The sequence below is a fragment of the Parus major genome, chromosome 1A (genome assembly GCF_001522545.3).
Source record: "Parus major isolate Abel chromosome 1A, Parus_major1.1, whole genome shotgun sequence".
Lineage (NCBI taxonomy): Eukaryota > Metazoa > Chordata > Aves > Passeriformes > Paridae > Parus > Parus major.
In genome coordinates this window covers 42438028-42460765 of record NC_031773.1, presented here as the reverse complement: position 1 = coordinate 42460765, position 22738 = coordinate 42438028, and the positions used below count along the sequence as shown (strand labels likewise).

Here is a 22738-nt window from a genome sequence, read left to right as displayed (position 1 = left end):
ATAAAAAAAAAAGGGATAAAGGCAGAAACAAAGAAAGATAAGTAATTCAGCATGCACTGTAACAAAAGACAGCATTTTCCAATTACTTTTGTCTTGAGGGTATGGCCCAGTGAAGGTGCTTTGATATCTAAGTAAGTGTAGGAGTCATGGAGTCTTTCTCCTAGATTTGCCATTGCCAAAGAACTTTACTTTCTACCAGAGTACACAGAAATGATGTCCTGTTTAAAGCCAAGTCCCATTTTAAACCAGAAGAAAACACTTGACAGGGAATTGTATGTAATAGGGTTCTATTCCTGACTGTGCTGCTGGCCTGCTGAGTGACCTTTGGGAAATTAGTTCATCTTTCTGTGCTTTTATTTCCCATAAATAGTGATGCACATTCTTAGATGTTGCTATTACTATGCAGCTGTAGTAATGTCCTATTATCCTTGTGCAGAAATTATACTCCAGTGTTTACAATATTCCTTTTTCTGCTGAAAAAGATGGAGGTTTACTAGCCAGGTGTTATTAAGACAAAGATCATAGAGTCACAGAATTGTTAGAGCTGGAAGATCCTATTTCCAACCTTCCTACCAAGGCAGGGTCACCAGGAGCAGGTGACACAGGAACATGACATGTCCAGGTGGGTTTTGCATGTCTCCGGAGAGGGAGACTCCACAAGCTCCCCGGGCAGCCTGTTCCAGTGCTCGGCCACCCTCAATGTCAAAATGTTCTTCCTCATGTTGAGGTGGAACTTCTGGTGTTTTAGTTTATGGCCGTTGCTCTTTGTCCTGTCATGGGGCACCACTGAAAAGAGCCTGGCACTATTCTCTTGACACACACCTTTGAAACACTTTTATGTATTGATGAGATCTCTTATCAGTCTTTTCTTCTCTAGACTATACAGGCCCGGCTTCCTCTCTCCAGTCCCTCTCTCGTCATTAGAGAGATGTACCAGATCCCTCATCACTTTTGTGGCCCTTTGCTAGACTCTATCAGTAGCTCCCTGTGTTTCATGTACTGATGTTCTAAGATATCTTTGAGACAGGTTTAGGGATACGCACAGAAGCTAAAAGTCAGGGCCGGGCATACATTTGGCGCTGACAGCGCACAGCCCCGCTGCCGATGGTTTCACGCGGTCCGCGCTGGGTGCTGACCCCACACAGCGATCCCTTTATCCTACATTTCCCGGCGTCACGCGCGCAGGGCGGCGCCGCAGGAAGCGCGGCGCGGGTCTTTCCGGCCGTGCGCGCGCCCCGAGCGGAGGCGCGCCCCGAGCCTGCACCGACGAGACAAGATGGCCGGGCTGCCCCGCAGGATCATCAAGGTACGGCCGCGCGCCCTGCCCGCCGCGCGCCGCTCCGCCATGCCCCGCCGGGGGCGCCGGCCGCGCCGGGCCGGGGTCCCGCGCCGCGGGCAGCGCTGCGCCGCGCCGGCGCCTCTTCCGGTGCCCGGGAGCAGGGCCGCGCTAGGGCTGGGCCGCCTTCCCGGCCTCCTCCCGCCCCTGCCGGGCGAGGGGCGCCTCGCTGCCGCCTCTCCCGCGCCCCCGCCGCTTCCCGCCGCCGCCGCGGGGGCCCCCCCGCGCTGTATCGGCGTGCGCGGGCGGCGGGAGCGGCCGGGCCCTCCTGGCGGGCGCGGGCCCGCGCCCATTGCGGGGATTGCCCGGGCGGCGGCGGCGCCCCGCGGCCCCCGGTGCTGCCGAGCGCTGGTATCTGCGCACCCTTCGGGGTCCGGAGCTTGAAAGACACCGCGCACAACCCCCCTCTGTCCTCTGCCGGCCGTGCGACTCCTCACCGGGGGCTTCCGCCAGGCCCCGGCTTCCCGGCGCAGCTCTCGGCGTGCTTGGGCCGGGGGGAAGGCGGCGGTGGCGCCGTGCTCGGCTTTCCTGTGCGGTGAGGGAAAAGCCACAGCGAGCAGTTAAACCTGGGCTACAGCTCTGTATGCGCCGGGACGTTCGCGCCGGTGGTACACGCTGGGACAATCCGGTTACTGCTACGTGTGCTCGGAGCTGTCGGCCCGTACCCAATTAGTGTGTCGTGCCGGCGGTTCGGTGTCGTGTTTCGGCTTTGATTTGCCAAGTCTTGCAAGGGCTCTTATTTTGGGGTACTTTCAGCAGATCCTCCGAATTCAATTCCAGCTTGAGACTTGAGTAATTTGGAGTCACATGGAGATACAGGTAGCTGTATTGCAAGCTATCGAAACAGCTCGGGTCCTGTAGCTCACGTGGTTGTTCCTTCTGCACTGCTGTCTCCTACTCGATTTGTAATCGTGAATTGAAGCCCTCGAATGAGTGATCATTCCCTTTACAAAAGTTTTTAAGTGATTCTAGTAAGGTTCGTTAGCCCTCGTAGGAAATGACAGCATCCTCCTCATAGCTTGTTACAGTGAATAGGTGTTCATTTATAACACTGTGAAGCTCTCTTGGTTGGTAACCATTGTAAATAAATGAATTTGGAAAGTGTTAAATAGTGGATGAAAAAATACAACTATTTTGTTTAAGAAGTTGAGTTACTGAGTAGGTGATAGATATGATGAGGTAAAATAGGGCAGGAGTAGCATTTATCTTCTGTGAAACAGAACTAAACTGTGATTGGTGCTCAGAATTGTAAGCAGTAAAAATAAAGGAGACCAATCTTACAGATTTTGATGCCTATCCAGCTGCCTGAGTGCACAGCATGCTAATCTGAATGTATTTGAGGTGTGATAGGGAACAGTGATTCATAATACAGTGGAACTGGTATTTATCACAGAGTTGCAGTAAGAGCTCAGTCATGAGGCTGGTGTCTGTGTTAAATTTTCATTGCTCTTGACAGTTCCCGAGAATACAACCAAGAAGTGCACCCACTTATGCTGGTGCATAAATTTAGTTCTTGGTACTTTTGTTTTCTTAATGGTTTCTAGAAAAAAATGTTGGCACAATTTACACAACTCACTTCAAAGATATGTGGTGATGCGGGACTTTCTTTTCCTGCTGGAGAAGAAAGGTGAAGGGCAAAAAAGAGTCCTAGAAACTCCAGATTTTCTATGAAGGATACCCCTTAGACATATGGTGGGTTGAGTATTTCCATGCGTGCCTTGTAAGTTGTCTGCAGCCAGTCTAGAGCTTTGAAATCTTGGCTTGGTTGTGTTAGATGACCAGCTCTTCAGCTCCTGTGCTGTGCATGCCTTAAGTTACCACATGTGCGTATGATCTTGGACTTGAGTCTGACTGATTGCTACAGCCTCGAAAATGTGCAAAGTCATATTTTGAAATATCACAGCTGCAGAGGTACAGACCCAGAAATATGCCCAATAAGTCGTAAGGAGTCTTGAGTGAGAATTGTTTGGATCTTTCCTAGCATGCCAATTTTGATTTTAGTGTTAAATTTCCCCTTCTGGATGCCTTAGAGGGAGGGGAGGGAGTGAATTCAGTTGCAAGTGAGAATTTGAAAGATCAGGGAAGGAAATGGGAGAGATAGGAAGGAGCTGAGTAACGGTAAAATAACTCCAGTAAAGAAAATTAAATCTTCATGTCATGTACAGTAATAAATTTCATTATAAACAAATGGTTTAGGTTACTTTTAGGAAAGATCTTCTCCCTTTTCACCACATGCACCCTTTGTGTTGCCATCCAGGAGAGATCATCGATGGCTACTTGGGGCTAGGAGAGTGTATTTGGACTGTAATGAAGTCCTGAGCTTGGCTAGCCACTCCAAATGCAGTTGGCATTCCCTATCTTGAGCGACTGCTGGCAGATGGCCGGGCTCTCAGGTTGACTTGCAGCCCTCTACTCCTCAGCCTGCGTCTTTGCTATGCGCAGGCTGTCATCCAACCCGGGAGGAGAGCAGGAGCTTTCCTTGTCACCGTGGGAGCTCTGTTTATGTCTCCAATACTTTGTTCAAATTCTGTGAAAAGGTGACAGTATGGATGTTGCAAAGCAATTGTTGCAGAAGATGCAGAATTCCCAATTTGCTGTCCTTTGATTACTTAGAAACAGACTTCAATAAAGTGTGTGTGGGAATGGTCTATAAGTTCAAAAGATAACTTGCTTTAGAATTATTACTGTTAGCACATCACAAATGGTGAGTAGAAGACACTGAGTTAGTTTTGAATCTTTAAAGACAGAATTAGAAAACCTTTTATCTTTTGAATAGAGAAGAGATATTTTTGTTATCTTCAGTAATTCAATACCAGGGGTCCTGTAAGAATAATCTTGACAAAAAAAATCCGTTAATGTCAGATAAAATTAAAATGTGTTATTGGCACATTTACATAGATATGTGGTTTTGATCCTTTAAACTTTTTTCCAAAAAGTGACTATTTCCGATATTAAAAGATGAGCCTCTGCAGCAGACAATGAATAAGCCCAGTGACTTTTATTTTCAAGCACTTATTACATCAGTTCTTTCCTGTGTTGCAAAGTCACGTACCTCCAGTCAAGTAAGGAATTGAATTGCATCTGAATTTTTTTCTTGGCTGACATTCAATCCACCTCATTGCTGTGTCAAGTGCAGTCAGAGTATGTGAATGGGATGGACAATATCGCCCCATATAATCTTTTAAAATGTTTTTTTTCCCCTGCTGTTTTCATTGCTGCAGTGATCTCATCATTCATGATTTGATGCACAGGTCTCTTAAGTTGCCTGTAGCCAGTTGTTATTAGCACTTCTGTTATAATCACTGCAGCTGCTCCTATCATGAAGTAACCATCTGAATCAGTAGCTGAGACTCCTTCAGATTGTTTTTTCTAATGAATTTATCAGTGTTAAATTACAGAGGCTTTGATTTCCTCCCCTGCACAATACTGTGGTGTTGTCTGAGATACGCATTCCTTGCTATTCACTGTGTGAAGCTGTTTCCATTTTCTGCAGTGAACTCCTGCTTGCCGTATTTTTTGAGACTGGGAACACTTGGACTGCTCGCTACAAAATGCTGCTTCAAAATGTAAAATTTCTGGGAGGTTTTATGGAGACTCTCTTGGTGTGTGTGATGCTAGGCACTTTGAACATTCTGTAGTAGAGATCAGTAAAATCAGCCTTATATGTCTGGAGTTTTTTTAAAATGTAAATCAAGTATTTAACCTGAACCTGGAACTTTCTAGAAGTTCTTTAAAAGTACTACTGGCAGCCAACTTGAAGCTTCTTACTTTTTCTTGAAAGCTGTGGTTTTTTTTGAGGTATGAACTTCTGTCTCCACATTAACATTTAAGTTGCTGCTACTTTTTGATTTCTCTGACATTTCTGACCGCTTTTTTATTTCCTGCATTAAAAAAATGAAATAAATAAGACTTGAGGTAAAACTAATGCCTTTTTGTGGTGTTTTGTATTTCTTTGGATGGTGGTTAGGTACAGAAAACACTACTTCTGAAGAATGCTGTTCCTTGACATTTGTCAGAGAATGTAATGTCTTTTTGCACCTTGTATGCCATTTGAATCTTGTTCAGACTTCAAATTTAATAGAAGGGAATTTTGGGAATTTTCAGAATTGTTTTTGTCCTGTTCTTAAAACCATATTATCCCTGCTCCTCTCTCCGCCGTCGCCCCCACCAAGTGGAGAAAGGTAGAAAGTTTGCAACCCTCATTGAGTCTTCTTGCCAGGTGACTGATACAGCCTGGGCTGGCTGGGATAATGGGAGGGATATACAGACAGGTTTTGGAAGCCTGGAGCTTGGCAGGGAAGATGCTTTATGCAGACGTGGGAGGGAAGCTGAGAAGAGGGCTCAGGCCCAGGGGATAAGAAAACTTTCCAATTAGGTCTGGTCAGGTTAAGTTTTAAAAAGCAAATCTGGAGTCTTAATAACAGATCTTTAGGAGGTCTGACAACCTTTTCCTTAAAGAAGCTTTCAGTATACCCTGTAGAATAAAAACTGAGGAAAACCCAAGCAAATAACCCAGATTGAGGCAATAATCATGTTTGGACCAGCTTGTGTAATACTTGAGCAGCTTTGAGGCACAAACCTATAGTAAACCAATGGATTTTTCGTGCTTTGCATGCAGTTGTTTTGTACTGTACATGTCTTACATTTAGATGGCTTTCAGAGTATCATTAAAATTAGTTTTGATAAATATTTTATTTTGTAATAAAAAAAATCACATTTTTGTAGTTACTTGTGACTGGTGGATTAATAGCGAGAATCAGGTTGCAAATTTTGCCATAGATGATGTGGTAGATTGACCCTGGCTGAATGCTGCTCTGTCCTTCCCCTCAGCTGAGTAGGGGAGAGAAAATACAACCAAAGGCTCCTGGGTCAAGAGAGTCACAGGGAGGGATCACTCACCCATTACAGTCTTAGGCAGAACAGACTTGCCTTGGAGAAATTAATATCATTTATTACCTATCAAATCCTAATAGATTAATGAGGATATTAAAACACCTTCCTTCTACCTCACCCTTCCTCCTGGGCTCAACTTCATTCCTGATTTTTCTCCCTCTTCTAACCCTCAGCGGTGCAGTGGAATGGGAAGTGGGGTTTCTGTTCAGTGCATCACATGCTTTCACTGTTGCTCCTTCCTCCTTAGGGGCAGGACTCTTTACTCTTCCCCAGCTCCAGCATGGAGTCCCTCTTCTCCAACGTGAGTCCTTCTCACAGGCTGCAGTCTTCACTAACTCCTCCACTGCGGGTCCTTTCCACAGGGTGCAGTCCTTCAGGAGCAGACTGCTTCAGTGTGGGTCACAAGTTCATACCACATGTGTCACACATAATGCCAGCAAACCTGCTCCAGCATGGACTTCTCTCCCCACAGGACCTGCCAGGAGCTTGCTTTACTGTAGGCTTCCCATGGGGTCACAGTCTCCTATGGGTGCATCCATGTGCTCCAGCATGGGGTCATCGATGGGCTGCAGGGAGACAGCCTGTGTCACCACCATGGGCTGCCGAGGAATCTCTGCCCCCACACCTGGAGCATCTCCTTCACTGACCTTTGTGTCTGCAGAGTTATTGTTCTTACATAATCACATTTCGGCTGCTGCTGCCCAGGTTGTGCATTTTTTCCCCCTTTCTTTTTCTATTTTTTTCTATTACCTCAGAAGTGCTACCAGCCTTGCTGATGGGCTCAGCCTTGGCCAGGGACAGGTATGTCTTTGAGCTGTCTGCCAGTGACTCATGTGGGCATGGAGAAAGCTTCTGGCAGTTTCTCACAGGAGGACCTCAGTAGACCCCCCCCCAACCAGAACCTTGCCATGCAAGCCCAGTATAGATAGCATTTTGACAGAAGCTCAGTATGAATTACTGTTTGCATTAACCATGCTTTGATAGTTATCTCTACACCATATGTTAATGCAAGCCTCCAGTGCAAACGTGCTCCATCAGTATTACAGCAGGAATGGTTTACACTCTTAGCTTAGTGAATTCAGTTATGCCTTTTACCTTAAAATAGCTGGGGATGCACCATGAAAGGCTCTATCTGTGCTATCGCATCATCCTTTAGGAATTTGCACAGAATCTCAGATTCACAGTTCCAAAATCCTGTAATCTGCTGTGGAAAATTCAAGAATGAGGTCATTCTTGGGGGAGAGTGCTGCTGGCCTTAAAATGCCCTTCTTCATGTTACTGCTTGGCTACAAAGTCTTCCAAGAGTAGGTAGATTGTGGTTGTTTTTTGTTGTTTTTTTTTCTTCTAGGAAGGCACTATTAATTGGAATACATTTGTCTTCATCTCGTTGCAAGTGGTTTTGCAATGGTTAAAATTGTGTGGCGACGGGATTTGGAGAGACAGAAGTGTGTGAGAGGATTGTGAGCAATCCAGAGTTCATTCACAGTGCTTGCTTAGCAGAGCTATAGTATCAATTTGCTGGACTACGTCTTGTATATTGAGTACTAGTTAATGCTTTCTAAATCTGCTGTACCAGTATTTTATTCTTTCTTTTTTTACAGATGATGTCTTTGACATGTTAACACTTGGAACATGTTTTCTCCCCTATTTTTTTGGGAGGAGGTGTTAGGTACAGTTGGGGCTGGTGATGGGGTCTGGGGAACCTGCAGGGTGGTAGAGGCATTCATGTACAAGGGACACTAGCCCAGTAATGGGTCCAGAAAGCGGGGGCATGTGAAATGCTGATACTTGGGATTGTATGGCAAAGAAGAGAATTCATGTGGAGGCTGGCTTTTGTGAACCAAAGTGTAGACTCCTATTTATGATTACCCTTGCTTTACAGTTTAATGGGCTTTGCTGCTAATTCTTTTTCCCGTTGTCCTAAAAGGTAAAGTTGTTTTCAGAAGATTTTCGTTAATGAAGTTACTTTACAGTGATGGAATTTTAATGTAAACTTACTGAAATCTCTCTGATAATATGACATCTGCTTAGGTAACCAATTTATTAGGTAACAAATTTATTTTCAGTAATGATGGTTACAGCCAGTTCTTTACATAGTTGTAGCTAATGAATTGATAGACCCTAGAAGAATTTGTGCCAAAATGTGATGTAATGTTATACTAAGTTTTGAATTAAGTCTTTGTAGTTTTATGAGGCAGCTTTACCACTATATGTAGACAGTTTTGACTGATAAGTTTCACTTTTTCCCACTGCCTCCCCCTCAAAAATCAAAGCAAAAACGTGCATGCTTTTTTACCTTCTTGTGTGCAATTTATCACTCCTCGGTGAAGGAGATGAGTGTGATCTTCCCCCTTATCACAGTCAGACAGGAAAGAATTGTCATTTGGCAAGTAATTATAACTTGTCACTGTGCCAATATAGTGCTTTAACTAAAACCTTAAGTTTCTATTTCATACCTCAAAATCAGTCTGGACTATTGGATGTAGTTGAAAGGTAATGACACTGGTAACTGGCAAGGGTTACCTGTGTTCAGAATGAAAGTATGAAAGAAACGTATTCTCTGCATTGTCTGAATTGAAATGCCAAAGTTGGTTATTGTACTTCTGTGTTTTTGTAGAGAGCTGTACAAGGTGAAAAGTTACCACCTACTGAAGGTAGCTTAACCAGAAGTTTGTAAACTGATCAATCTGACTCATTCCTGTAGCAGCCTGCCAGTACCTAAAGTAGGCCTACAAAAGATCTGGAGAAGGACTTTTTACAAGGGCATTTTGGGGTAGGACAAGGGGACTGGATTCAAACTGAAAGACGGCAGGTTTAGATTAGATATAAGGAAGGAAGAAATTCTTTACTGTGAAGGTGGTGAGGCACTGGAACTTGCCCAGTGAAGTTGTGGATGTCCCATTGCTGGAAGTGTTTAAGGCTGGGTTGGATGGGGCTCTGAGCAAGTGGGCGGTGTCCCTGCCTCTGGCAGGGGAGTTGGACTAGGTGATCTTTAAGGTCCTTTCCAACCCAGGCTGTTCTATGATTCTCATTCAGGTTGAACACCTTTACTGTATGAACAGATTCAGCTTGGATTGTGCTGGCACAAATATTTTTGTGCCACTGAGGTGAACTTAGACTGAGGAACTGATTTGGCTCAGAACTCTGCAGTAAAAGTTATTTCTTAAGCCAAATCTATTCTGTGATCTCATCTGTTATTTGACTTTGCAAACACTTGAGGGGATGTACTTGGTTCAAATTAGCACTGCTGCTGAGAAGCTGGAGTTTCCCATTCAGGCAAACTTGCATTTTGTGAGGAAAGGAAATGGTGGAGGTAGTTACAGATGTGAGTGAAGTTAATCAAGAAGGACTGAGAACCATGCTGAAATGGAGGGTAGAAAAGCAACTTGACTTAATTGTAAACTCAACAGCCAATGAAGAATGGAACAAAGGACTTCCACTTTCAATGACTAAAAATTAGTGGAACTTAGTTGTAATTAAAAAAAAAAAGAATCTTTGATTTTTGCTATTGGTATTGTCTTTTCATCTGTTTTAGAAATCTTCCTGGAGTATTTGGCAGCAAATGTCTGTGATCTCCCTTAGGAAGCAAATACTGAAATGACTGATGAGCAATCAGTTAAACTGAAAGATCTCTCTTTTTCCTCAGCACATTTTCTCCCACATAAATTGTTGTGTGTGGCACTCTGCAAGTGATGTTATCATTTCAGCTGTAACAGGAAATGGAGCTAGTTTTTGGTTTTAATTTTAAGTCTGTCAGCTCTTTCTCAAAAATTCTTAATTTTCAGTGTCATCCATGGAGTCTGAAACTGTACTGCACTCTCTCTAAAAGTGGTTCTGCGTACCACAGCTCAAACACAGATTAAAAAGTACTGTGTGATTTATGGTGAGGTGGGCTGACCTTGGGCAGATGCTCACCCAGCCACATTCTCTCCCCACCTCAACCAGGCAGGGGGAAGCTCATGGGTCAAGACAAAGATAGAAAGATAATTTACTGATAATCATCATGGCAAAACAGGCTCAACTTGGGGCAGTTAATTAATTAATTAATGAGCTTCCAGGTAGGATAGATAAGATAGAATTTGATGGTGAGAAACAAAGACAAAATTAAAACACCTTTGCCACCCTTTTCCAATGCTCAGCTTCAGTCCTTCACTCCTTATTCTCCAACTCCCCTATCCCTGGTGGATGCAGGGGGGTGGGATATGGGGGTTTATGGCTAGTCCACAACAACCCGTTGATGCTGTTCCTTCCTTCTCACACTTTTCCCATGCTCCAGAGTGGGATGCTCCATGGGCTACAATGTGGTTGTATGCTCCACTGTGGTCCTTCATAGGCTACAGAGGATCTTTGCACCAGTGCTTGGAGATCGTCCTTTCTGACCTTGGTGTTCACACTACTTTTGCTCACAGACTTCTATTTTTTTTTTCATCCCTTGCTGTTCTCTCTGTGTGGTGTTGTTTTCTGTCCTTTCTTAAATACATTTTCCCATGTGTGCCACCAGCTTGGCCAATGGGTTCACCTGTGGCATTTTTCGGAGCTGGCTGTGTCTAGTGAGGTGCAACTCCTGGCCTCTCCTCATGGAGGTCACCCCTGGAGCCCCTCTGCTGCCAGCAACTTGACACATGCACCCTGTAAATGTGCTCAGTTGGTAATGCACTTAAATTAGATCATATCAAATACAAAAAAAAATTGGGGCAAGCTGATGTGGATTTCTTTCAGTTGGGGTGCCTTTTTCATTTTACAAATAACACTTCTTTTTGGCCATTTTGGGACTATTCCTACAGTGTTGAGTAGCACCCTATTGTTCCTTTTTGCCAGGGTTACCAAAAAGTTTGTTTTGTAGCTGGCTGTGTGGAGACCTTTGCTTGTAGCACCTGTGGAAGAAACTTGACAAGGGATGTGCAGATATTTTTCATTTGTACTTGTGGAAAATGCTTTTATCAACAGCCAATACCAGCTGTTCCATGGTTTCTATTGGAAATTACTGTCCTCTGATAGATGTTGTCAATCAGCATTTTTCAGGTTAAAGATCTAGTTAGGAAGACCTAGTTCACTTTTCCTGAGGTGCATTGAGAATGCTGACAAGGTGTGCTTTCTCAATAGAATTGCAGAATGGTGATTTCTGGCAAGGTGGCAGCAGTAAACACTCATACTTGAGCTGTAATTCCTGTTGTAGATTAAGTCCACATCCATCATCTGTCTTCCCTGATCTGTTCCGAATAAAGCTAGGGTTAATTGAACCTACAAGTAAGGGTAGATACTGCCTACACTTTCTCACTGTCTATTAGATTAAAGAGGACTTGTACCTTGCCTTGGCCTGACAAAGTTGTTGGAGTGTAATCTCCATCTTAGCCCATGATACTGAAGGAAAATTGCTTGACTACTGCTTAGAGAATTGAGCTAGTAAATGTGCCACTGAAAATATGAGGAAAGAATAATTCTCTTGAGACTTTGTATAAAGATGTGGTATTTAAATGGCATAAAATGTGCCATTTTCAATATTTAACAGCTTCAAGACCTGCAGTGTTTCTCTTTATGTAAGAGGCCATTATTAATGTTTTGTGTTTTGAGGTTTCAGAATAATTTTAGCACAGATATGTGAGCCTCTGAATGATATTCTCTCTCTTTTTAAGGTACTCACATAAAGTTGCTAGCTATAAGGATGCTTTTCTGTAGTCTGTAGTGCTAGAAAAGGTTTTTAGATAACTGTTTATAACAAGTAAGATATCAGAGTCTTTGGTGTTTAAGACTTTTATAGATGGATGAAGACTTTTAATTTGGTATTTTACCATCTGTTACTGAAATTAGACCAGTTGGTATTTAAGCTTCTTCCTTTGGAATGAGGAGGAAGGCTCTGCATTTCCTCTTTAGGTTGGTTACAGAATAGTAATCTGTTACACTGGTATCCTGCTGTGATTAACACTGCAGTCCCAGCTCTTCAAACCAGCTCTTTCATCAAAAAGAGTCTTCTCCCACCCTTCTGAGAGCATTTGTTTTCCCCCTGCTTTTTGTTGGCACAGCTGTTTTTGTGGAACATGTGGTGCACTGCATCAGGGACTCTTCTCTCTTGCATGACTTTTTTCCCTTTCTTTTCTTCCAGATTGGTTACTTGCTATGTTAGACCATGAGGTCAAGAGACAGCTATACAGGCAAAAATGAAAGTGCATAATAGGCTGAACTGGAAAGGTAGCACAATTTTGGTTTTTTCATTTCCTTTCCCCAGTGGCTGATCATTTATCACCTTAAAATAGTCAGGCCTTGTAAGGTGGTGTGATTTTTTTAAGCTGCCTTTGTTCTCACGGATTTTACGAAGTTCACTAGGTGATTTCACAGCTGGTATTAAAGGACAGTGTGGACCAGAAGACCATTCTGTAGAGTAGTGTGTTCCTTCAATTGTAACACACACTGATACCACAGTAATTAATTAGTGGATTAAAAAGCTGCATTTATTAAAATAATCTGCATATCAGTAATATTGAATGTGAAATAAGAAACCTGGGGTGTCTGGAAAATGAAGTGCAGATAGCTGAATTAATAAGCAGAGCGTATTTGTCTAGAGATATGGAGCTTTGATTTCTTCTTTGAGCTAGCTTGTGCTGACTTCACAAGCAAGCTTCTCTTAAATTCTAGTGGCCTTTGCATGGTAGCTTTAAAGTTCACGTATTTCATAGGCACTCGATATTGATTTGTTCCTAACTGTTTTAGCCATGTTGCTTGGCAGGCAGTGTAAAATTTGTGGTGGTTAACTATTGCCAAAGCACAGGGAACAGAACTGCTGTTTTTCCAAGCAAAGAGCAGTTCTCCTTTCTAGAAAGCAATGAAGACGTTTTTAAAATTGTCTAATTCCATGCCAGCATTTCTTCCTTCAGTACTGTAATGGTCTCTGTAAAGCAGAGAAGCTATACAGTTCAGCTGCAGTGCCTCTGCTAGGTAAGAAATAACATCTGGGGTTTTTTGCAAGTACTTGCATAGTCAGGTCTTCTGATTGTGGTATTTGCCACTTCTGTATTTTGGCACTATCTATTTGTAGTAATTTGTTTGGTCCTGCCTTAGTCTGTTGACAGCAGAAGTAGCTTTTTGTTTTTCAAAAGGCTAGCACACAGAAATCTTTTTTTTAGTTTTGACTGAGGCCTTGGCAGCTTGAGGCTTTTGTAAACACTTCTGCAGGACTGAAAGTGATTGAAATGGTATATTTCTAATGGATTCCTCCTTTGTATGCTTGCTCATACCTCTATATTCATTAGCAGTTGATTTTCCTGTATCGGTGTATGGAAGCATCTTCTAGGCTGTTCAGTTGACTTCTGTAAAGAAGTCCTCTGTCTTATTCTGTGAGTATGAACAAGGAGAATCCTGGTGGTTGTCTGATGTTCAGTAACGTTTTTTCCCCTTTTACTGAAAGCAGATAACCAAGCAAAAGCTCAATGAATGAAACCTGCTCTCCTGCAGATCCTTCTCTCTTCATTGTGTGGCTTCTCTTTGCCTTGGCAACCTCAAAAGCCCTCACCCCCACCTCCTGCTCTGCTGGTCTCTTCTAAAGATCACAATGCTCTCTCTTCCTGAGGCTTCCTATCCTCACATGTTAATGTAAAAACAGGTTGAGAGTTTCTCCCCCCTCAGGTACAATTAGTTTTCAATTTAATGTCTTCATAGAGGAATAGCTATGCTGAATGTCAGCTACACCATCTGTCCCATCAGTATCATCTGTCACTCTGCTTCAGGCCACCTGTGTTAATAAGGAAAGCTTTGCTTTTGCTTGTCAAAACACCTTCAACACTTCTGTGTTTTCTAACCACTTAAAAATAAAAGGGGAGAGGCATAACCAGTTGTGATTGATTGACTGATTTGGTTTTTTCCAAGTAGGGACTGGCATGTATCTTCCTTTTGGGTTTATTAATTTATGTAGTCAATGGAAATTGTTGCATTACTTGGAATTGGAAAAAGTGTAGCAAATGCAGGAGTGAGAAGAAATCTCAATCTAAAAGCATTGCGGAGTATGACAAATAGAAATAATTGCCTTTGGCAGCATGGGAAACAATTGAAAGCTCTAGAGCTTTCAAAATATGTGCTGAAACATCTTCTGTGAAACTTCAGTATGCTAGAGGAGAGCTAATAAAAACCACCACATAGTACTGTTCTGCAACACTTACTTGATGAGAGTTTGTATTCTTGTTGAAGACAAAATTAACTGTACTATTATCAAAACATTTATTGTGAGCAGCAGAGCTACAAAACCTTTTCTCGGAATTTATTCTTTTTCCTTTTTAGCGTGTTTATTTGTGCATGTTCCAACTCTCTTTTTATCCTTATTGTCAGGGATTTTTGCTGGGCAAGGATGGTATATACTCAGTTGGAATAAACTGGCCAAACAGCAGTAGTAGTTTTTGAACTGTTCATCTCTTCCTCTCCAGTAGCACTGAGCTTGGTTAGCCTTATTCACTGACAGCTTGCAAAACACACAGAACAGCTGAAATTGGACAAAGGGTTTAAAGGCAATTTTGGGGGAAAGGGGGAAGTAATGGAATGCATAAAACTCAACTTCCTCAGTTAAAAAAGTGTAAGAGAGACTGCCTAAAAATATGTGGGAAGTCAAGTATTGCATGTGCTCAGTTGTCCTGATCAGTTAAAAAAGGTGCTAAGTTAAAAGTTCCATTAAAAGAAATTAAACATTCATTTACTTATTTAAACATGTTTGAGAGACTTATTTTCATTGGGTAGCCATCCTCTGGGAATTAGAGAATAAGATCAATGTACAGTTAAACATTTCCTTCACATTTTGTCCACATCTCATCATTCTCTTGTGGGTGATGTACAGGGCGGTAGGTGGTTATTTTTTTGTGTTTTTTTGTGTTTTTTGTTTGTTTGTTGTTTTGGTTTTTTTAAATTCGGAACGTACACTTAAAAGATTAAAATCTTTAAACAGGTCCACCTCCTGACTAGGTGCATAGCATTGCCTCTATACTCAACATTTTTTCTCTCAAATATGACTTATTTTTGCAAGTTTTATGGCAAATCAAATTTATTTTAGTATCAGCATGTCTGCAATTGTCCATCTTACCCTAAAATGTGGAGATCAAGTCCATGTAATCACTTTAGAATTGGGCCTAGTTGTATGTTTAAGCATTTTATATGCTTAGACCTTACAATATAACCTTTTGATTAATTTCTCCCTTACTGTTCCTTTTCCATGATGTCCCCCCCCCAAATATATTTAAAATATTATTGTTAATGTCTTCATAATTGCAGGACAAAACCCTGATTTACTGTCAGAGTTTAGGAGGTATTGATGTATTTAAGTACAAACATGGCACATTCTCTCAATAAATGGCATCTTTGCTGTGTTTCTCACAGTCTAACAAACTTGTCTGTGTTACACAGTTCTAAAAAATATGTTTTCTGAAGCTTTTGCACAAAGGGAGTGAGTGATGTGTGTTGGAGAAGTTTAGCTGGTGCTTGCTCTCTGCTGCACCAGAGCCTGGCAGGTGTGAAAGATGAGTGTCAGCCAGTTCCCTCACAGGTATTCACCCTCATTTCTGTTTGAAAACAGCTTCAATTGCACCAATAGTGATGGAGCTGTGAGCACAGTGCAGGAAGCAAGGTGTGCTTGCTTACAGGAATTTTCATCTGATATTAATGTTCCCCAGGGTGCCCATATGGGCTCAGAGCAGGCTCAGTATTGGTGCAGCATAAACACTTTTCTTCATGCTCCCTTTTTCTGGGGTGTTTCATAGCAAGATGACCGCACTTTCGGAATGTGGAGGCTTGAAGGGCTTTCTGAGCGGGGCGATGTGCTCACAGTGGTACAGCCCCTTAGGTATTATGGCGTGTCTGCATTGAAGGAATTGTTTTTCTCATACATGGGCTCTCCCGTTGTTTACTGACAAATGGTTTTTAGTGGCAGAACATGCAGCTTGCAGCTAGACATCGCTCTCTCAGATATGCTGGCAGGTAAAATGCTGATGCTGCTGCCAGAGAACTGCTGATTCTGGGTTATTTTAAGCCAGGATTGGCTGCCCAGTGTAGTTGCAGTCAGCATACTGGCATAACTAGGGGGGCAGTCTGGGGACTGGGGTGTTTCAGGGGGAGCTGGGGACTGCTGAGATCAGCCCAGCTATTAAAATGGGTTATTAATGTATTAATATTATTATTTAATATTATAAATATTTTTAAAAGTCTTTGAGTGTTCCTATCAGAACCAAAGCCACAATAGGCTTTCAAGCACGTCTCTGGCAAAGTCCAGCTCTGAGGAAGTTTAAAAATCGGTCTTTTCCATAAGTTCCTTATTTTTAAGGTTTCTGTTGGCTCACATTAGTTTATATTTAGCATAAGACGCTTTGTTCTGCCTGAACTGTCAAACAGTATATGGTCCTTCAAAGGCAGAAACCCAAATTGTCCCATATATCTGGGGCAGCACTCATACTGACAGCTTGCTGAGAGAAACTGAATGGTTTATGCACTTAGAAGGATAATCTGTAGTTTCTTTCTGACTTTTCATACCACTGAATGTGAACTATCATAATTTGTTATAGCTGTTTTTCTACACAGTTAGGGTACAAGTAAATAGCCAGCAGAATACAAATGAGTAAGTTATGAAATTATGTGTGTAATTTAAAATATACTCACAGAAGTAAATGTAGAGAGCTGTCAGAAGCTTGGATGGCCTTTCGGTGAGGTGTGTAAATGGCATCTAATGTCCATGTAGACGAATAGAGAATACGTAGTTGCAGCAAGGAAGCACACCAGATACATTTAGTTTTAGGTTCCCTTATGTACATAGGAATAAATTCTGTATTATTTGTAGGACTTTAACAATTCAGAGATGAGTAATTGGATTTTGGAATTAATTACCTTGACTTCACTCCTTTATATATTGATTAGTTTTTGTAAAATGAGGTGTTATTTTAACTGCATCAAGACAGCTGTATCACTTAAATGATGCGTACACTTATTTCTGCAAGAGTAATGTAGCAGTGCAGTTATGTTTGAAGAATTTATTTAGCCAAGTAGAGGTAATCTGTCTGTTTTGTGCTTGTATTGAAGAGAGATTTACTGTATTGGAGAGAGGCTGACTGCAAGTGTGTGTGCTGAGAGGACAAGGAAAAATGGCTCCAAGCTGAGAGTGGTTTAGGTACGATGTTAGGAAGAAATTCTTTATTGTGAGGGGGGTGAGGCAGTGGAATAGGTTGCACAGAGAAGTTGTGGATGCCCCATCCCTGGAAGTGCTATTGTAGATATATGGAATAAATATGCTGTAAAAACAGAAATAATAAATTAATGTTACACCTACAAGTTGACATCTTCTGTCGGTAGAAACAGGATCATTTTTCTTTGTGAAAGCCAACACAGAAAGGTGGTGAAAAAATTACACAGTAAAAGCAAACTTTGAAGGGGGAAATGGGACTAAAATTGTGTGAGGAAATGAGGCTTTTATAGGATTTTTTTTCCCTGCCTAGTGTCCTCTTGCCCATTTTGGCCTTGGGATCTTTTATATAAGAGCCAGAATGGTGCCCATAAGACTTGAGGAGACAGGCAGCAGAGGAGAGGCAAGATGTACAGGACTTGGTCTGTCTGCTCAGTGCATTAGCAGGATGGGCAACTCTTAGCTGTGGTCACAGCTTGGTGCCTGAGGTAGGTGTTGACAGAAGAAATGGACCAACAAAGAAACCAGGTCACTGTAGGAGACTGGCCTTCCCTAATTCTGCTGCTTAGAGAATATCTTGACTGTCTCCTACTGTCTTTTAGGGTGACCATAAACATGGTTGTATGTAGGCTGAAGGTGCTTATACCAAAGCTATTTATGCATATATATGTCTAAATATATAAACCAGCCTTATAATACGCCTTTAGTGTTGCACCTTTAGTGTTGCACTTTAAATTCTTCAAAGTATGATCTAACTCCAGTACAAATGTTCAGCTTAATAAACCAGTCCACTCAAGTCCACACTTACTAGGAGTAAACCTTGAGCACTTTCTCTGGGTGATTAATCCCTTTGGCTTTTCACTTATGGGAGTTCCTATTTAAGGTAGAATGGAAAATGCTTTAGGTGTTTTCATTGTGGTATTCTTTAAAGTACTTTTAAGTATATTGAGAAAAACACAGTGGCTTGGCAGTAGTTCAATCAAAAGTTAAAAAAATTGAGGAGAGCTGAGTTATCTATTACTGCGTGTTACAGAAGCACATAACAGGTGAGGATCTGGGAGGAGATGGGTACCAGTTAATCACAGCTTTCTTTCTTCACATGTTCTTTGACTTTAAGGTAGTTTCTGTGAATATAGGCTAAATAAATGCTTGTTGCTTTTAAAATGGTTTGTACAGCTCATGTTTATTTCAAATGGGTTTTATTTGTTTCATTGCCTTCTTTTCTTCTAGGAAACCCAGCGCTTGCTGGCGGAGCCAGTCCCTGGGATAAAAGCAGAGCCAGATGAAAGCAACGCACGCTATTTTCATGTGGTCATTGCAGGTCCACAGGATTCCCCCTTTGAGGGTGGGACATTTAAACTTGAACTATTCCTTCCAGAAGAATATCCAATGGCAGCTCCTAAAGTACGTTTCATGACCAAAATTTACCATCCTAATGTAGACAAGCTGGGAAGAATATGTTTAGATATTTTGAAAGGTAAGTGTTACTGTGTTTTTTTTCTTCTTATTGTATTAAGTACAGATATTTGTAAGTTGACCCTGAAAAGAGTTTTCACATGTTTAAAGAATATCTTGCTTCTTCTTTAATCTGTAAAAACTTGCTATTTCTGTTGACTGTGGTGAATATGGTGTTTCATAGTGCTATAAATGTTTCTTCAGATAAATGGTCCCCAGCTTTGCAGATTCGTACAGTTCTGCTATCAATCCAGGCTTTGTTAAGTGCTCCCAATCCCGATGATCCACTAGCAAATGATGTAGCTGAGCAATGGAAGACCAATGAAGCCCAAGCCATAGAAACAGGTGATGTATTTTCTAACTTTTTTTTTTTTCTAATTTTAGGAATAGCTTATTATTGGGTATGTAATACTGGCTGGGGTATGTAAATCCTGACCTCTAGTTTTATGTCTGAAACTTGGTGAAGCAAAAAATTGCTGCATACAGTCATAGTCTAGGTGCCCTGAATGAGCCTGCAGTCGTCTGTTTTTAAGTCTGTGAGGCTTGATAGAAGAAGCAGCTCTCTTGATCTGTTTTATCTTGAATTTTGATGGTGCTAATTTGCTAATCTGTCTAATTTGGAGTTCTGGTAAAATGAAGGCGCATTCTACTGCTTGTCGTCTACATCTTAAGGAACAGATTAACAGGTTCCAGAAAAGTACGTCTCATTGATATTGCTGGATCTGTTGCAGGCTATAGTGGAATGGAAGAGTTACTATGTTATGCCTCTTCACTTTTGGATCCACTGCTGTCAGACTGCTTGTATACTATACAGAAGTTAACAGCTGCTAGAATTCAAAATTGCACTTAAAAATCTCAGAACTAATGTATTTTGTGTGCTTGCAGCAGTGGTATAAAAGAGATATTTAAGAATATGAATTTAAAATTACTTCAATCAAGCCTCAAAGCTACATCTTTTCTTAAATATGTTTCTTTTTCTTTACAGCCAGAGCATGGACTAGGCTATATGCCATGAATAATATTTAAATGCGCTTTGAACATCAAGTGTGCATCACTTCTCCTGTTCTGCCAAGACCTCTTCCTTTTTTTGTTTGCATTTAATGGACACAGTCTTAGAAACATTACAGAATAAAAGCCCAGACATCTTCAGTCCTTTGGTGATTAAATGCACATTAGCAAATCTGTGTCTTGTCCTAATTCACTATTGTACCGCATGAGCAGAGGCTAGAAGTATCATCTGGATTGTTGTGAAGTTGTTTGAAAGCAGCAGCACATCTCTGCTTTTAATCATTTTCCCCGTCATGGTTTAAGTATAAGCACTGTGAATGAAGGTAGGCAGGGTTAGCTGCGGGGCTTTTTGTTTTAATTTTGTGGGCTCCTCCTCCCTTTTTATGGTGATGCTAATTGCATTGGTAAAAGCAGCTAACCAGTTATACTTTAGAATATACCCTCTAGCCCAGTCTAACTTAGACGCTGTAGATGGACAAGCTTCATTGTTTGAACAAAAAATGGGAACATTAAACATCCATCACCTTCACTAATACTATAGTGATTCTGCTGTCAAGTGTAGAAAAATCCCTCCAAGAAAAAGCTTGTGACCATTTTGTATGGCTTGTCTGGAAAATCTCCTGTAAATCTTATGTTTTAGTAAAATATTTTTTGTTATTCTACTTTGCCTTTGTATAGTTTATTTTGCTGTGTTTTCATTTCTCTGTGACAATCGTATTTAAAAAGAAATGAGTCCAGAATTGACCATTTTTCTTCACCAGTCTGACAGATTTGACAGTAAAGAGCGGGAATTCACAGGGGTTTTTTTGGTTTTATTTTATTTGGTTTTATCTTTTTTTTTTTTTTTTTCCTTCTTCTGTTTCCTGACTTTTTTTATTAGTTGTGTTATGCAGGTGGCCTTACCTGGCCAATTTAATATGAAATTGCATTTGGAGTGACTTTTAGAAACAAGTCTCTGATGTAACAATTGTAACCTTAATTATAGTAATGCGTCAATGTGTGTTTTCATGGAAATAACCAGAATGAAATAGGAGGTTAAGAGCAAATGACAGCACTGATTATGAGTCTCTGCATAGCAGCATGGTTTTCTAACTTTTTTAATTCCTGCCCTCTAGTAACTTGAAATTCCAGTGCTTAGAACCACTGTTAGAGCCAGCTTGTGTACTGACTGATGTCTGCTTAGCCACTTACAGCTAGCATCTCATACCACTGGTTTTCTCTACAAGCCTTATTAAGCTACTTGTTTGAGCAACTGGTCAGCTTAAATAGCAACAAAGCTTCTTTTATTGGAGGGAAGGAAAGTGATAAAAATTCCTTCTCATCCTTGTTTTTTGTGTATGCATCCTGTCTAGGAGTCCAGTATCTTTTCTGGGAACCCATCTAATCGCTTCATTTCTTGTATCTCTATTCTCTTCCTTTTCCCAAGCCCTCTCCCTCACAAAACCGAGCAACCAAACAAAACAAAAGAAAAGCTTTTGACAAGGCCAACCTGAAATATATAAATGACAGCTCATAGTGGTGGCAATAGGGAGTGTTTTGTCATGCAATTCGGGGGTATGGTTATGTAGTCTATGGGTATTCTCCCTCTTTCACCTCTTCTTCCTCTAGTGTCATCTGAAATTTCTATAGAATGTGGTGTATTTATTGTGCTCTTATGTAAGATGAAGAATATCTATTAAAACTATGTTTTCCAACAGACAGTGCTTTCAGTGGTTAGTAACTGGTATTGTCCCTCAAGTTCTCTGCAATGTGGTTGAAGAATGGTTCAAAATTCAACTTTTTCACCAAACTGAATCATTAAAAAAACTGTTTTAAAAGTAGTTTCTGTGTTGAATGTAAGCCAGAGTTGGGTCCAAGACTTGTAACATGTTCCTCAGAGTGGGGAAGCACCATTAACTCTCTCTTCTCACAAATGTCTGTTTGGGGTTGGCTGGCCTACGTCCTGGATTTGCTACTAGCATAAATAACTTTTGTAGCAGGCAGCTGAGAATAAGTGAGCTGTGCCGTAGACTCTGGATTCACTTCACCTACCTCTTAATGCTTTATCTTACACTACATATGCAGCTTTCCTCAGCTCTGTCTCTAGTCCAAGGGCTGGTGGCACCCCCAGAGGACAGTCAGACCCACCTAAGCATCCTCTTTGAGAACGGCTTTCCCTCCCTTCAGTCGAGAAACAAGACCTGAGCTGGCACTTAAACAGTTTTAACTTCATAGGCAGGATGAATCCAGACCCAGATAATGTATACTAAATAATACTTATTTTACTTTTCAACCTGATTTAAGAGCCCTGTATAAAGTCAAGCTGGGAATTTAATTCCAGCTTGTGCCAAGGAATGTGTGACCCTCAGGCTAAATTCTTTGAAGCCAGTAAGATATAACCCTTTCCTCAGTTAAGCAGGTGTATATTCCCAGATGTTATGTGAAACTCAGTAATTTCTCTTACACCTACCATTGCAGCTGATTAGCAAATGCAGCTGATTAGCAAATGCAGCTGTCTTTTAGGGAGTGTTAGTTTTATCTCCATTTTTAGTACATGTCTATTGGATCAATTTACAGTAACTTTAAAATAAATGGGTTTCCTCTACCATTACTGGTGCTATGTGTCAAATGTCCTAAAATCCTGAGCAAGAATGATGAGATTGCATTTTCTGTGTCAGTGTTTGGGTAGTAACTGTGTACCTGTTGAGCCTGGGTTATCACATGGGCTCTGTAACCACACATGTGAAATACTTTTGCAGTAGTTTCCTGTAGATCAAGAGGAAGGCTTTTGGTTTTGCATAAATATTCAGTGGTGGTCTCTTCACGTGTAGCCATGTTCTGCCATGGGCTTGAAGTGTATGATTATTGGGAACTGATGGAACAGGTTTTTTGTATCTTAGCTGACTTTAGTCTAAACCAAGTGAAACGTT

The 22738-nt window shown here is 41.4% G+C and overlaps 1 protein-coding gene across 1 annotated transcript; it reads left to right on the top strand.

Annotated features, from left to right (window-relative positions):
* The first annotated feature begins 1180 nt into the window (after positions 1-1180).
* On the top strand, positions 1181-21529 carry UBE2N (ubiquitin conjugating enzyme E2 N). Its single transcript, XM_015627500.3, has 4 exons — positions 1181-1306; positions 18597-18843; positions 19026-19166; positions 19807-21529. Exons 1-4 carry the CDS (start codon positions 1277-1279, stop codon positions 19845-19847), a joined length of 459 nt encoding a protein of 152 aa, XP_015482986.1. The 5' UTR covers positions 1181-1276; the 3' UTR covers positions 19848-21529.
* Positions 21530-22738: the final 1209 nt, after the last annotated feature.